Source organism: Anolis sagrei, chromosome 2, assembly GCF_037176765.1.
Source record: "Anolis sagrei isolate rAnoSag1 chromosome 2, rAnoSag1.mat, whole genome shotgun sequence".
NCBI lineage: Eukaryota > Metazoa > Chordata > Lepidosauria > Squamata > Dactyloidae > Anolis > Anolis sagrei.
In genome coordinates this window covers 51838179-51851272 of record NC_090022.1, presented here as the reverse complement: position 1 = coordinate 51851272, position 13094 = coordinate 51838179, and the positions used below count along the sequence as shown (strand labels likewise).

Below are 13094 nucleotides of genomic sequence, written 5' to 3'. Positions count from 1 at the left end.
CTTGACTTGTACAGACTTTTAAACATTTTTTAAAATTAAGATTAAATATGTGGGTCCAAACTGTTGCATGTTTTAAGCCAGTGCCTTTCAAAATGGCTGTCCAAATGCTGGTGTTGGTCTACAAGTTGTCTCCTGCTGGTGCATGTCAACCTTCAATGAAGGAAACAGATGTAGCCAATAGAGACAGGTCAACCTGGCACATTAAGAAACATAAATTGCCATACTTGGCCCCTCACTCTATCAGATATGTTCTTTAATTTCATGACCCCTCAACAGTGTCAGAAGTCTGTGATCTCATCTAAAAATACTCCTTAATTATATCAGCTAGTCTCTGACTCATTTCTTCAGTGTTGCCATTTTGAGATATTGAAGGATTTTGTGCTTCGTATTTTAACTCAATCCAGTTTAGCATTATGTCTGAACAGGATCAACTGTTTTTTTCCCTTAACTATTGCTTTCTGAATCAAATCCATGTTAACTTGGTTTATGATGTTGGTTTATTAAAAAAATAGTTAAAGATTAACCATAGTTTTGGATTTGGCATAACACTAAGCTCTGGTTAAATGAAAATGGAAATGAATGTTTCCATTCTCTCTGAAGCCATGTTGAAATTGGAAAAGGAAAGCAAGAAACAAATGAGAATAAGCCTTGCACCACAGTATAGTGTTTCATAAATATAGATAAAAGTCAATGTTAGTTGTCTCTGTCTTCAGTTGTCGATGAGTCTTCCAAAGTCAAGTCTCAATATCCCAGTTTTTGCATTTTACAGACTCCACCTACAAATCTCCAAAAGCTCTTGTTTAATTTCAGTTCAGTACCTCAGTTCTGTTCTCAGTCTCAGTACCAATCCAAACAACTTGATGATTTAATATAGTCCTGGTAGCTAGGGCAAATTGAGATTATTTAGTTACTTACAATAGCAAACCAGTTGGATGCTGAAATTATTTATGGAATGGACGACTGTTTAATGATAATGGGAAATTTATTGAGTAAAAGGAATCTGTGACATTTCATGTGGAGGTGGACATGGCTTTTCCATGCATGGGACTTACTTTCTTTCAGCCTAGTGCTAATTAGCTCAATAGCAGATGAAGACTCACTTTGAATAATGTCAGCAGAATGTCCCATTTAACTGAACATTTTGTGCACATGGCTGACAATTTAGTGAGACACTTCTGTTTAGTGAATGGCTTGATTAGAGTCTGAAAATAATGGCAGTGTCTCACAATTTAGTGTGTTTGGTGAGACAAAGGCCCCTTCCAAACAGCACTATATCCCAGAATATCCAGACAGAAAATCCCACAATATCTGCTTTGAACTGGGTTATCTGAGTCCATACTCAGATAATGTGGGATTTTCTGCCTTGATATTTTGGGATATAGGTCTGTGTGAAAGAGCCCAAAGAAGAGCAAAGACATTTCATACTGATTATGCAGTAGTTCCTCTGTGTAATATCAGTAGATTCTGGACAGCTGCTCTAGAACTTGTTTGGACTCCCACCACTTAGAAGAAAAAAATCAAAAAAGGGACGGGACAGTGGAAAACAAGCAAAAGATTTTGGCCTTGATTCTTTCCTCTCATTTTTTTTTTGGAACACTCTTACCTTTGGTTGCACTTGGTTTTGTTTCTTGCTATAAATGGTAGCTTTGGTTCCTAGTTAAAAATCAGTTTGAATGTTGGGGGTCAGGCCTTTTTTTCTTATAGAGAAAGCAGACATGTGTCTCCAAGACTGGCATGTTCTTCAGAAGTTGAGCTACACAGTTATTTTATTCTCTGTGAATATAAGTTCTTTTTGACTGTAGTACTGCTGTCTTTTGGATACCTTATTATTTTAACTGATATTAAAATAATAGCTCTAGCTCTGATATGCAGAATAGCTTCTAAATATATATGGGACCATTGATTGAAATCTCTTTAAAGGCCTTGTAGTTTAACTCAAAAGAACAAGAGAACAGGAAATTAAACACAAATACTATTAATCCTCAGGACAATGCCTTTCACCAGACAAACACAGTCGCCTTGGAATTTCCCGCAATACTGCATTGCTTCAGACCACCTCCTTTTCATCTTCTCTGGCATTTCCTGTAATTGGGAACAACTCTGGGTGGGTGATAAAGTGAGAGATCTGAGAGCAATAAAGTGTCGTATTTTTAAGGATCTTTTAAATGCCATAAACTAGAATTATGGTCCCCTTCAACATAAATGTTACAGAGGTTATTTGTACCAAGAGTTACAAAACACTGCACATACAAAACACTCGGCACATTAAAGCAAGAATCGCTTTTATTCTGAAGAGTATCTTCAGTTATTTAAAAACCACAACTAGCTCAAATTAATTACCTTTGTTGTAAGCCCTACCAACACTTAGTTTTGGCATCCTTTAAACCATTTGCTGCTTGATGAAATACAAATATTGTCTGCTTTGTGCCAAACAAATAACTTGCTCTTTTCAAGGAACAAAAACACTGAGACAATATGAAATAGGTTCTACTTTTCACCAAGGTCATGCTGACCTTTTTAATTTAACCAGGATTCTCACATTAGTTTTTAACATGTCAATGCCACCATGAGATTACTTTTAAAAAATACACACAAACTTTGCCTGGGTATTGGCACAGTATAAGGAAGTACCCAGGCAAATTTCTGCAAGCAGTTACGATATACAATTTCTTGTACATGTTTCTTAGGAAAGACTTCCCCCATCCAAAGTCTCAACAGACTGAAATGCCTTGGAGGCGATCTCTCACTCATATATGCATGGTCCTTTGGAGGATGCAGAAGAGACCCTTGTAAAGTATCATACATCACAGGGAGAGCTTAACTGTGACTTAGCACATGACCCATTCATTTCTGTACTGCTAGCATAGCAGATCAGCAGTAGAGTTCCTACCTAGGCTACATAGTCATGCTTTATACTGAACGTGTAGGCAATATGACTTGTGATCATTCCCTTTTATGGTCAAAACCATGATTTATCTCATCCTGTTTCAGCTTTCTTTTGCTAAAAAAGTGAATATGAAAATCAAGCTGTGCTGATACTTGAAGGTGGTTTTTCTTGAGAACGTCCAAGTTTGGTGTTCTCCACCTCCATTGCTGCTGTAGTTATAATTAACCATATGCAATTATGTATTGGATAAGAGTCATTTTATGTTGTGCCAGCCTGCACATTCTATTTGTAACATATTAAACCCAACCTTTTAAAACAAATCTGTTGAAATTGTTGCTGTACCTGGTATTTATTATGCTTATTGCATACTTCATTTTCATATAGCATTCAGAAGTTTGTTTAAAATGCTTCACTCCCAATTTTCTCTAGATAATATGAAAGACAACCATTAAGTTTGAAGTGACTTCAGCAGTATTTTTAAAACAGTTTTCAAACAGTTTGTCAAACCAAGACAGCGAAATACTATGGGAAATTCAACATTAATTTCCTCCAGATCTGGCCTGAGTAACCTCTATAGTTTATGGAAAGGTTTTCATCTGCATGGGTACACTGATACATATCTCTCTCTGAATCATGTTCCACTTGCACATTTCCTGCTGCTTTAATGTCAACCCTAGTTTCAGGTCATTGCTGTTCAAACTAAATCTGTTTACAGATCAGAAAGCAGCAAATGGATTCCAGGCTTCCAGCGTAATAATAACAAGTACTTTTTTAAAAAGCAAAACAAACAGAAACCGAACATAAAATGGCTGAAGTATGCAGTAAAAGTCCTGCTGTGCCTAAGCCTAGTGAAAAAGGAGAACACTTTTACTGACAACATACAGTTAAAGAAATATTGGTCATTCTTTGTTTTAAGCATAGTATTAATTTATTTTGTCATTATGTTTAGGTTTAGGTGTTTATATCAGCTGAACCAGTTTTTATAACCACTTTTATTTCAAATATGGATTTTAAATTATTATCCTGCCCAGTCTTCTGCCACTTGTGCTGAAACTGTGTGAAGATCCCCACATGGATCATTGTGTAATCTTAAAAAATAATGGCACATTTAAGTCACTTTGAAAGGCAGGATATAAATCCAGTCCAATCAATCAATCAATCAATCAGTTGTATATAACCTGTATTTATAAACTAGTGTGGACTCTCTCTGTGCTTGGAGAAAGTTACTCAGCTTAAAATAAAAGGGAAGAATAGATTAATTGCTTTGTCTTGAGATATGCAAGAGCAGAGCTTTGAAGCAGGGATACATTAAGGCAAACCCTGAGTATCTACATTGGTAATTATATGTTTTTAATGGTTTTTATATGATTGTTTTGAGAGTTTTAATTGTATTTTATGAATATATGGCATCAAATTGTTGCCAATTCTGTAAGCCACCTAGAGTTGCCTTAGGGCTGAGAAAGGCAGGCTACAAATACCATAAATACCCTCAGCGATGTATAGGCATTTACTTCTGTACCACAGTGTAAATGGTGTACCTCTCACACTACATTTTGGAGATCTGGGTCCAGTGAGACATGAAAAGGTCTCTGGATAAAACCCTCTTCATTTTTATCTTGCCCTTTTAATCTTACATTTCCATATATATATGGTTTTCATAAAAAGTTAATTCATATTTTATTATCAGTTGTATACAGTTGTATACATAGCATGTTCAAATGAGAGTAGTCCTTGTAAGCCACATTTGTTTTTTGTTTGTGCAAAGTGAGTTCTGGTTATTTTATTAACTATTATCTATGGCTATAGCAAAGAATGTACACCGGAGTGACTCAGGCCTATGTATTTTGAAATTGAAGTGAGATGCTAAATTGGCAGTTGAATATGCTACTTGAAGCAGCTGAGGTAGGGATGTATGTCCAGGTGCAAAATATTTTTTCATTCAGTTTTAAAAAGTAAAATGAAATAATTGAAAGAAAGAAACTTGCCTTTCTACTTTGGGTCTTTTTGCTCACTGTTGAAGAAAATTTCATTTTTAATAAAAGATTCATGATTATTCTTTTTGGAAAGAGAAAAAAACACAAAAAGATCTGGGGGTTGGGGGTGGGCGCAAAGGAGATTTAAAAGAGACATAGGGACAGGGAAATTGTACATTAATAGGGGCCCAGTTTTCAACAATGGTCACCTTCCATTTACACGATGTGCCATGATGGTGATTAATTCTGGTCACAAAGCCCTAAAGGAATCTCCTAGATCAGTGGTTTTCAACCTGTGGGTTCCCAGATGTTCTGGCCTACAACTCCCAAAAATTCCAGGAAATTTACCAACTGTTAGGCTTTCTGAGAGTTGAAGGCTAAAACATCTGGGGACCCACAGATTGAGAACCACTGTCCTAGATGCTTAAACAGGAATTGACCCCAGTTGATAATCTGTTTGAAATGACAGGAAAAAGCAAAAATCTTGGGACCCCATGTTGAAAGTGTTCAAGGGCATAGATAGTATCTTTTTCCTGTCTTTGTTGTACCCCTTCCTTGGCAACATACTGTACAGCGCTTTCTTACTGACTCCTTTAAATCTCCTCACTGCTTCTGCATTCCTCACTCCTGGAGCAATATCTTTGCCCTTTCCAGCATTGTAGTCTACCTGCTCCTGTCATCTGCTCCCTCCCTATCCTCCACCTGCACACTTCATGCACTGCAAATTCACCAAATGTAGGTTAGGAATCAGCACACTGGAGATGCCCAGTCCCTTTTTGACCAACAGACTGTCTAATAAAATAAAGTGCCACAGTGCATACTGATGTTGCATTCCACTTGATTTTAATGCTCATTAACACTCCCCAAGCACTAGTGAAATACAGCCAGCCCAACACATTTGCTGGAGTCATGGGCATCAGACACCCATAAAAGTTTTTTTTACCTGAGAGAACACTTCTCCAAAAATTTCTAGGTCTTTCTGCATGGCCCTGTTAGTTGTGTAGGGGTGATTGTACTGTGTTTTGGGCAGGAATCATATGTGCTTCCAGGTATTGTTGGATTGCAGCATCCATAGCTAGACCTGCTTGTGGCAAGGAATACTCCATGTTGTAGTCCAGTCAGATTTAGAATGCTACATTATTCTTATTCCTTCATTAGAGCAGTGAGTAAGAAGGTACTGACTCCTTTTCCAGTGTGTTGAGGAACTTGGAAGTGCTAAACATAAATTGTGAAAATGTCCTTTATGAGTGTTAAAGAGACATTGGTGTAGTTTTACCCACCTGTGAGTCAGACATGACTGACTAACCTTATTAGCTACATCTTTCCTGTGCATGTATATTTCCATGCTCTCTTGAAAAAACTGATAATTTAGAGAGAAAGGTCGTTTGGTTATGCATAATTGCTTCTCAAGGTGGTTCCTAGGCAGCATACTTGTTGAGTGGGGCTTATCAAGCACCACCTTTTATAAAATCCATCCTGTAATTATATTTCTTTTTTAGAAAACAAAAACATGGCAACAAAGGAGAAACTCCAGTGTTTGAAAGATTTTCACAAAGACATTCTTAAACCTTCGCCCGGCAAGAGTCCTGGGACACGGCCTGAGGATGAGGCTGAAGGGAAGCCTCCACAACGTGAAAAGTGGGCCAGCAAGATTGACTTTCTCTTGTCTGTGGCTGGAGGATTTATTGGATTAGGCAATGTTTGGCGATTTCCGTATCTCTGCTATAAAAATGGCGGAGGTGAGTATTGCAGTCATGATTTTTATGTACATGACAGGAATTAGGAAGAATTTTGGGTAGGATGCATGGAAAGCTAGAATTTTTCTGGAAATTGATAAAGATTAAAATGTTGAAACAATTTTATTATAATTCAGTAGATACTTATATGAGGGACACATTTAGTCTAGTGGGGATTGTTTTTGTGTAGGCATTTATAGGGTTATACAGTAAAATGTTATTGAACTCATATATAAATGGAATTCAGTTATTTGCTTTTTTATATATAAAGGGAGTGATTATAGTATGTTTTACATCAGTGACAAGTAGTCCCATCTTCTCTATGAGTTTTGTCCTCTTAAATAGTGAAAATAAATGTGATGATTATGATTGCTATTATTATATGCAGTGCATTTATAATTATCCATTAATACCTTGTTATACAATACTGGGGAATTACTTAGCTGAAAACATTTATAAGGACTAATATTAGTAAGAATTTGATATTTCAGCATCATAAGGAAGTCTCTTATATTGCAAATGTATATCTTATTCTGAACATGGGGTGGCATTCATATAACATCTCTAAAATTCTTCAATGCAGTGGTATCAAACTTGTGGGTCTCCAGGTGTTTTGGGCTTCAGCTCCCAGAATTTGACAAGATGATTAGGGATTCTGAAAGTTGGAAGCCACAAGTTTGATGCCTCTGCTCTAATGTAACAGGCTCATGGAATATTTATGAAAGAGCATAGGAGATACTTCTTAATAATACTTTACACCAACTACCATGGCTTTTTTTGTTGAATCATGCAATCTTTCTGACTGTTTATTTCTGTGTTCTTCTCCTTACAGGTGCATTTCTCATACCTTATTTCATTTTTCTGTTTGGGGGAGGTCTTCCTGTATTTTTCCTGGAGGTTGCACTTGGACAATACACCTCTGAAGGAGGAATTACATGCTGGGAAAAGATCTGCCCTATTTTCACCGGTTGGTTATTTATTAGTTACTTTCTTGTTAGGCCTCAGTTACCTGTTGGATTCTGGAGACTATGTATGGGAAAGCAATTAAATTAGAATATACATGATTTTTAATTATTGGGGTAATTGAAGCAGGAAGATGAATTATCCTTAATGCTAGTGTGGTCCATGGTGTGGTCCTTTGGTATCTCCATCTAAGTAAAAGTGTAACCTACACCAGTGGTTTCCAAACTTTGGTTCTTCAGGTGTTTTTCCAATGGTCAAGAATTTTGGGAACTGAATTCCAAAACCCTCGAGGGACTAATGTTTGGGGACTACTGCCCTCCACAGTAAAGTGTTTACTGAGATGAATATCACTGTATTACTATTTTTGAATGCAAATTATTCTCAGCAGCATTGTAAGCCTGTGATGTCAGCTTGGTCCTACCCAATCTTACTTTGAAGCCCGAGAGAAAGAGAGAGAGAGAGAGACTAGTTTTAAGTTAATTCCTGTATATATGCTACTCTGTTATTTACAGTTTGATTAAAAGCCTCTGATTACTTTAATGTATGAAGAGAAATGCCAAGAAAAAGAATGTAATAGGCTTTAAAATTTAGTGTCCAGAACATTTAAAAACAAGAATCCAAAACACAGAATTTGATCATCTCACTTCTCCTTGATGTGATAGGGTGAATGTCAGGCTCTAGTAAGTGAGGTGAATATGAATATGGAAGATCAAGAAAAGGCGAGCCATTTGTGCCTCCAGCTGCTTTTACTATCTCAGGGCTGAAGAAAGAAGGCAGAAGCATGGAGAACTTCTTTCTGAGTTTTAGGGTATCAATTAGTGCAAAAGCAGGGTAAACTAACTCCTCTCTACCTTTCACTCAGTCCTAAATGAGGTAGACAAAATATTTGAGCACTTGCTGGGCAGAGTGGAACCCTGAACAGTTGACAGAGGATTGTTTCTTCTTTCTCTAGCTCCAAGCTTAGAGCCTGATCTCATCTTGCATTTAAGGAGCAGCATATAGTCAGGAACGGTGATTCCCAGCAAAGGGGTGCAAGGAAGGGATCCAGATAACAACTCATAACGGTTTAGCCAATAAAACAAACAGCATTTGTCAAATTCTGTTGTATTTGGTAATACATGTTCACATTTTCTTACAAATTGGATATTTCATAAATATTGATATACATACAGTATTTTATATTTTCATAGCCACAGAGAAAGATACAGAAAGGGTGCTAGCACTGGAAGGTAGAAGACCCCAAAAGTATTTAAACATATCCTGTTTTTTTTTGAAGGAGCCCTCTGAATTATGTTCTGTTACATTTGCTGATCATTGATGAATATGAAGGAGTTTCTCAAAGTCCCTGGCTTTATATTTTATATCAGGAAAATACAGAATGATTGCTATGGTTCAAGATAGCTCAATGGTTATTAAGAAGCTGGTACATTCACAGGTCATTAAGTTGTTCCAGGATAGTTTGGTGTTTCATAAGTGGATTGCCAGATTAGACCAGTTTTTTGTCTCCCAAAATACTTACTTGAATGAAAGCCCCCTTCAAATCAGTAGGACTTTCTGCCAAGTAAACAAGGGAGGGATTGGGATGGCTGCTAAAACCTTGTGCCAACATGCACTTCATTAGCTGCTTGCGTGTCATTTCAAGCAGTAGAGGACATAACCTTATCTGCCAGTGACCCTGTGTTTGAGAACCCAGTTTAGCAGTATTTTTTTCTATCATCAAGCACTGATTACAGAGTTAAACATTTATCTTATTTTACAAATAACAGGCATGGAACCTTTGAAAAACAAGAGAGACTAAGCGAGCGAGAGTCATGCGTATAATTACAGTTTTCTCTTTGTTAACTTTCCTTGGTAAACTTCTAATCCTCAGGTCACCCCCAGCACATTTTGTCTTTTTGCTGAGCACATAGTTTGGCCCTGTTGAAGCCACTACAGCTTGTCAAAGAAAGGCTGCAGTCCTACAGAGATTAACAATCTGCAGTCCTACAGATGCTTCAGTGGAAATAAGTTCTACTAAATTATATATTCTTACATTTGATCTTGTGGGTACAATATGTATGTATATAGTATTCTTTATAAGGCTGCAATCAGATACCCACTGATTGCAGGTGTAAACTGCTTTTGATTCAGTGAGGCTTGTTTTTCCCCTAAATGTATATCACAAAGAAGGTGCAGGTTTTTTTCTTTTCTTTTCTGCCCAGAGGGTAAGTCAAAGCTTAATGGCTTTAAGTTACAGGAGTGTAGATTTCAATTGAACAATAAAAGGGATGCCTCTTAAAAACAGCAATTAAACAGTGGAACCAATTATCTGGAGAGATCATGCATTTTCTTTCTCTGGACATCTTCAAGAAGAGGTTAGATCAATACCTGCTGGGGATGCTCTAACTGGATTTTGTACATTGAATGGCTGATTGGACTTGATGGCCTATGTTTGAAACTCCTTCCAACTCTATGATTCTATGAGTATGCATGTGTAGGACTGTGTTAAAGTTGCAGTTTTATCCATACTTCCTTGGGAGTAAGCTCCATTGAACTCAGTTGCCGTACATCTAGGTAAGGGTGTGCACAGGATTATGTTGTGTATTACTATCAGGCACAGGAAGCATAATCTAGTTTTAAAATGCATTCCAGACAACTCTGTGCATTACCTTCATAACTGTCATGCAAAATTAGTCCAAAGGTCCACAGTCCATGGTCCATTTTATCTGCTGAGCTAATTAAGAGTGACCTTTGGCACTTTCCTCTGTTTTGAAGCACAAGAGAGTGACTATTTTCAGCATACAAAGCAGGAACCAATAAGCTACTTTGATTACACCTTTGAACTTGAATTCTCATGTGAATATTTTACTTTCCCCTCTGGACATTAATTATTCCTGTTCCATACCAACATTTCAAATTTTGTTCTATTGACTTCTGATTTCAAAAATGGTTTGTCATGTGACACAAAAAGGATTTTTTAGAAGGAATTTCATAATGTGTAGTTTGCATGGATGCAAGTGAGTTCTGTCTTCTTTTGCATATGGTCATCTTGTATGTGCCCACATACTCCAAAAGAGCTCTATATCTGAATTGGGGTATAGAGTTTAGTCTTAGTTGGTAGGGATGGGGGGAAGTTACGGGGTGGGATTAACTAGTTGTGAACATGTAATAATTTAAAAAATAAATCTGAGGCATGACACCTGTCTAAAGCAAGATGCAGAATCTCCGGCCCTCCAGCCTTTTCTATAAACCCCAGCCAACTTTGGCAATGCCCAGATATTATGGGAGCTACAATTCAGGAACATCAGAACAACCAGAAATTCCCTGCTCCTGCTGTAGATATATATGTTTCTAAATTAGCAATACTACATGTCCATCTATATTATGCATATAGATAATCTTATTTGTGTCTTATTATTTCTTATGTTTTGTCTTCTCCCTTTCCAACAGGAATTGGTTATGCTTCCATAGTGATCGTGTCCCTTCTGAATGTATATTACATTGTCATCCTGGCTTGGGGACTGTACTATTTATTCCAGTCTTTTACAACTGTTCTGCCTTGGGCTTACTGCCACCAAGATTGGAACACACCAAACTGTGTGGAAGACACTGTCAGGAGGAACAAAACAGCCTTGCTGGCACTGAATACCACTAACTTCACATCTCCTGTCACAGAGTTTTGGGAGTAAGCAAATTTAATTATAACTTTTTTCATTCTTTGTTATTCATATTTTGTAAAAATAACATACATCTAAAATGAAATATTGCTTGAAATCACGAGGGAAGCTCTGACCCACTACTTAGGGGCCCAAAACTATACTCCCCACCCACCTACTTCCAGCAGAGAAAAATGTGCTCAATCCCTCTCAAGACACACAGCTGATATTTAGGTGCACTGGTGATGAGGTGTGAAGAGCAGTGAGGCCAAGTATTTAGACTTTCTTCAGAGTAGCCTCACTTTTGCTATTGATGTGGTTAGCTCCAAGTTTCTCAAACTGTGCTCTTCCAGGTATTTTGGCCTTCAACCCCCACAATTCCTAACAGCTGGGAAGATGGCTAGGATTTCTGGGAGCTGAAGTCCAAAACACCTGGAGGAGCACAGTTTGAGAAACACTGGGTAAGCTTAACTGCAATTTCAGTGATAGGGTTAATTGTGTAGCTGCAGGCTTTCATCATACATTACTAACTCCACTCATGAACGTAATATATAAATGTAGCTACTGTGATTGCACTTTAGCCATATTCAGATGAAATCCTCATGCACTGAATCAATCTATGGGCAGGTCTGCATTTACTAACCCACTCCCTGACAGGATATTAGTTTGCCTCTGCCTTGAAGGCTATCTGGATTATACCTGCCTTGAAGGTTATCTGGATTATATGCACATAGTAAAGGGCTTTAATAGTATGAATCAATATTTTGTGTGCAATGCCCCTTTGCAGAGTGTTCCATAAACTGAAAACAGGCTTAGTCTGTATGGGACCTTTCCTTTTATCATGACTTTGCTTGTTTCATGCACTTCAGCATCCTCTTTAATCTTGAAGTGATCTTGACTCAACATAGCATTTTAAACATATATGTAAATTGATCACCACATAAAAATGCTACCTATGAGCTATACTTGGAAAGTGAATCATAAGAGCTGTGCTGAAATTTGTAACCCAAGAGCTCAAGTTGGATCATTAGAGCAGATGCACCTTGGATTATCCATACATCATAATCCGTTCTTGCCTGGGCTAGATGATAATATGAAACTTTTTACTACAAAATATATACTACATAATATATATTACAGTAGTTGTAGTTAGAAGCTCAACTTTCAGGAAGAAAACCTGGACACTACATGATAATTAGTTTATTTGTAATGCCTGACACATATAGAAACTATGGGAAAAATATTTAACTTATTACACTAGAAGAATAGCAAAGGATTTTGTATCTTAATGTTAATAGAAAACTTTAGGTATCTGTATAACTTTGCTATATGTATTAACAGAAACTATACACTGCTGAATGGTAGTTAGTTAATAAGTTGCACTATTCAAATAAGTAAACTCTGTAAGATTTTAACTTACAACTACTTCATTTCATGAATAAAACAATTGATACGATGTTTGGATAGTGAAACTCAGGTGGGATCTATTCATTAAGCCTTATCAACAGTCACTGATAACTAAAGACAGGGTGGCTTTTTTGAAACACTCACTTCCACATGCTAAGTGACATCCTTTTCATTGGCAATATAACTGATTATACATTAGAGGCTCTCATTACAGTTCATTTGCGTTAATGGCCTGGGTAATTCTCATGCTTGTTTGAGAAGCAGTCTTAGGGGATAAGTATATCTGGCTTTATTTCCAGAGATTTAGCTCTTGGGATTACATCACATGCTTACTTCAGTTTCTCAGTTGTAAAGATTTGATTTCATAGTATATGGCTGCAAACATAATACTGAGAGAGTAAGACGCAGAGAACAATTACAAGTAAACAAGAGCTTTGATTGTTCTCTGCCACCAAAAGCTTAAAAGTGCTTAGGAATCAGCAGATCTAGTTCA

At 37.1% G+C, this 13094-nt stretch overlaps 1 protein-coding gene across 4 annotated transcripts in view; it reads left to right on the top strand.

Annotated features, from left to right (window-relative positions):
* Window positions 1-13094, top strand: part of SLC6A6 (solute carrier family 6 member 6) — a 66087-nt gene that overhangs the window by 23925 nt on the left and 29068 nt on the right. For all 4 annotated transcript variants that reach the window (XM_067463502.1, XM_060766221.2, XM_060766222.2 and 1 more), the window contains 3 exons: window positions 6360-6599; window positions 7429-7563; window positions 10989-11223. In XM_067463502.1, the coding sequence (XP_067319603.1) occupies window positions 6360-6599; window positions 7429-7563; window positions 10989-11223 (610 nt within the window). The remainder of the gene's footprint in view (window positions 1-6359; window positions 6600-7428; window positions 7564-10988; window positions 11224-13094) is intronic.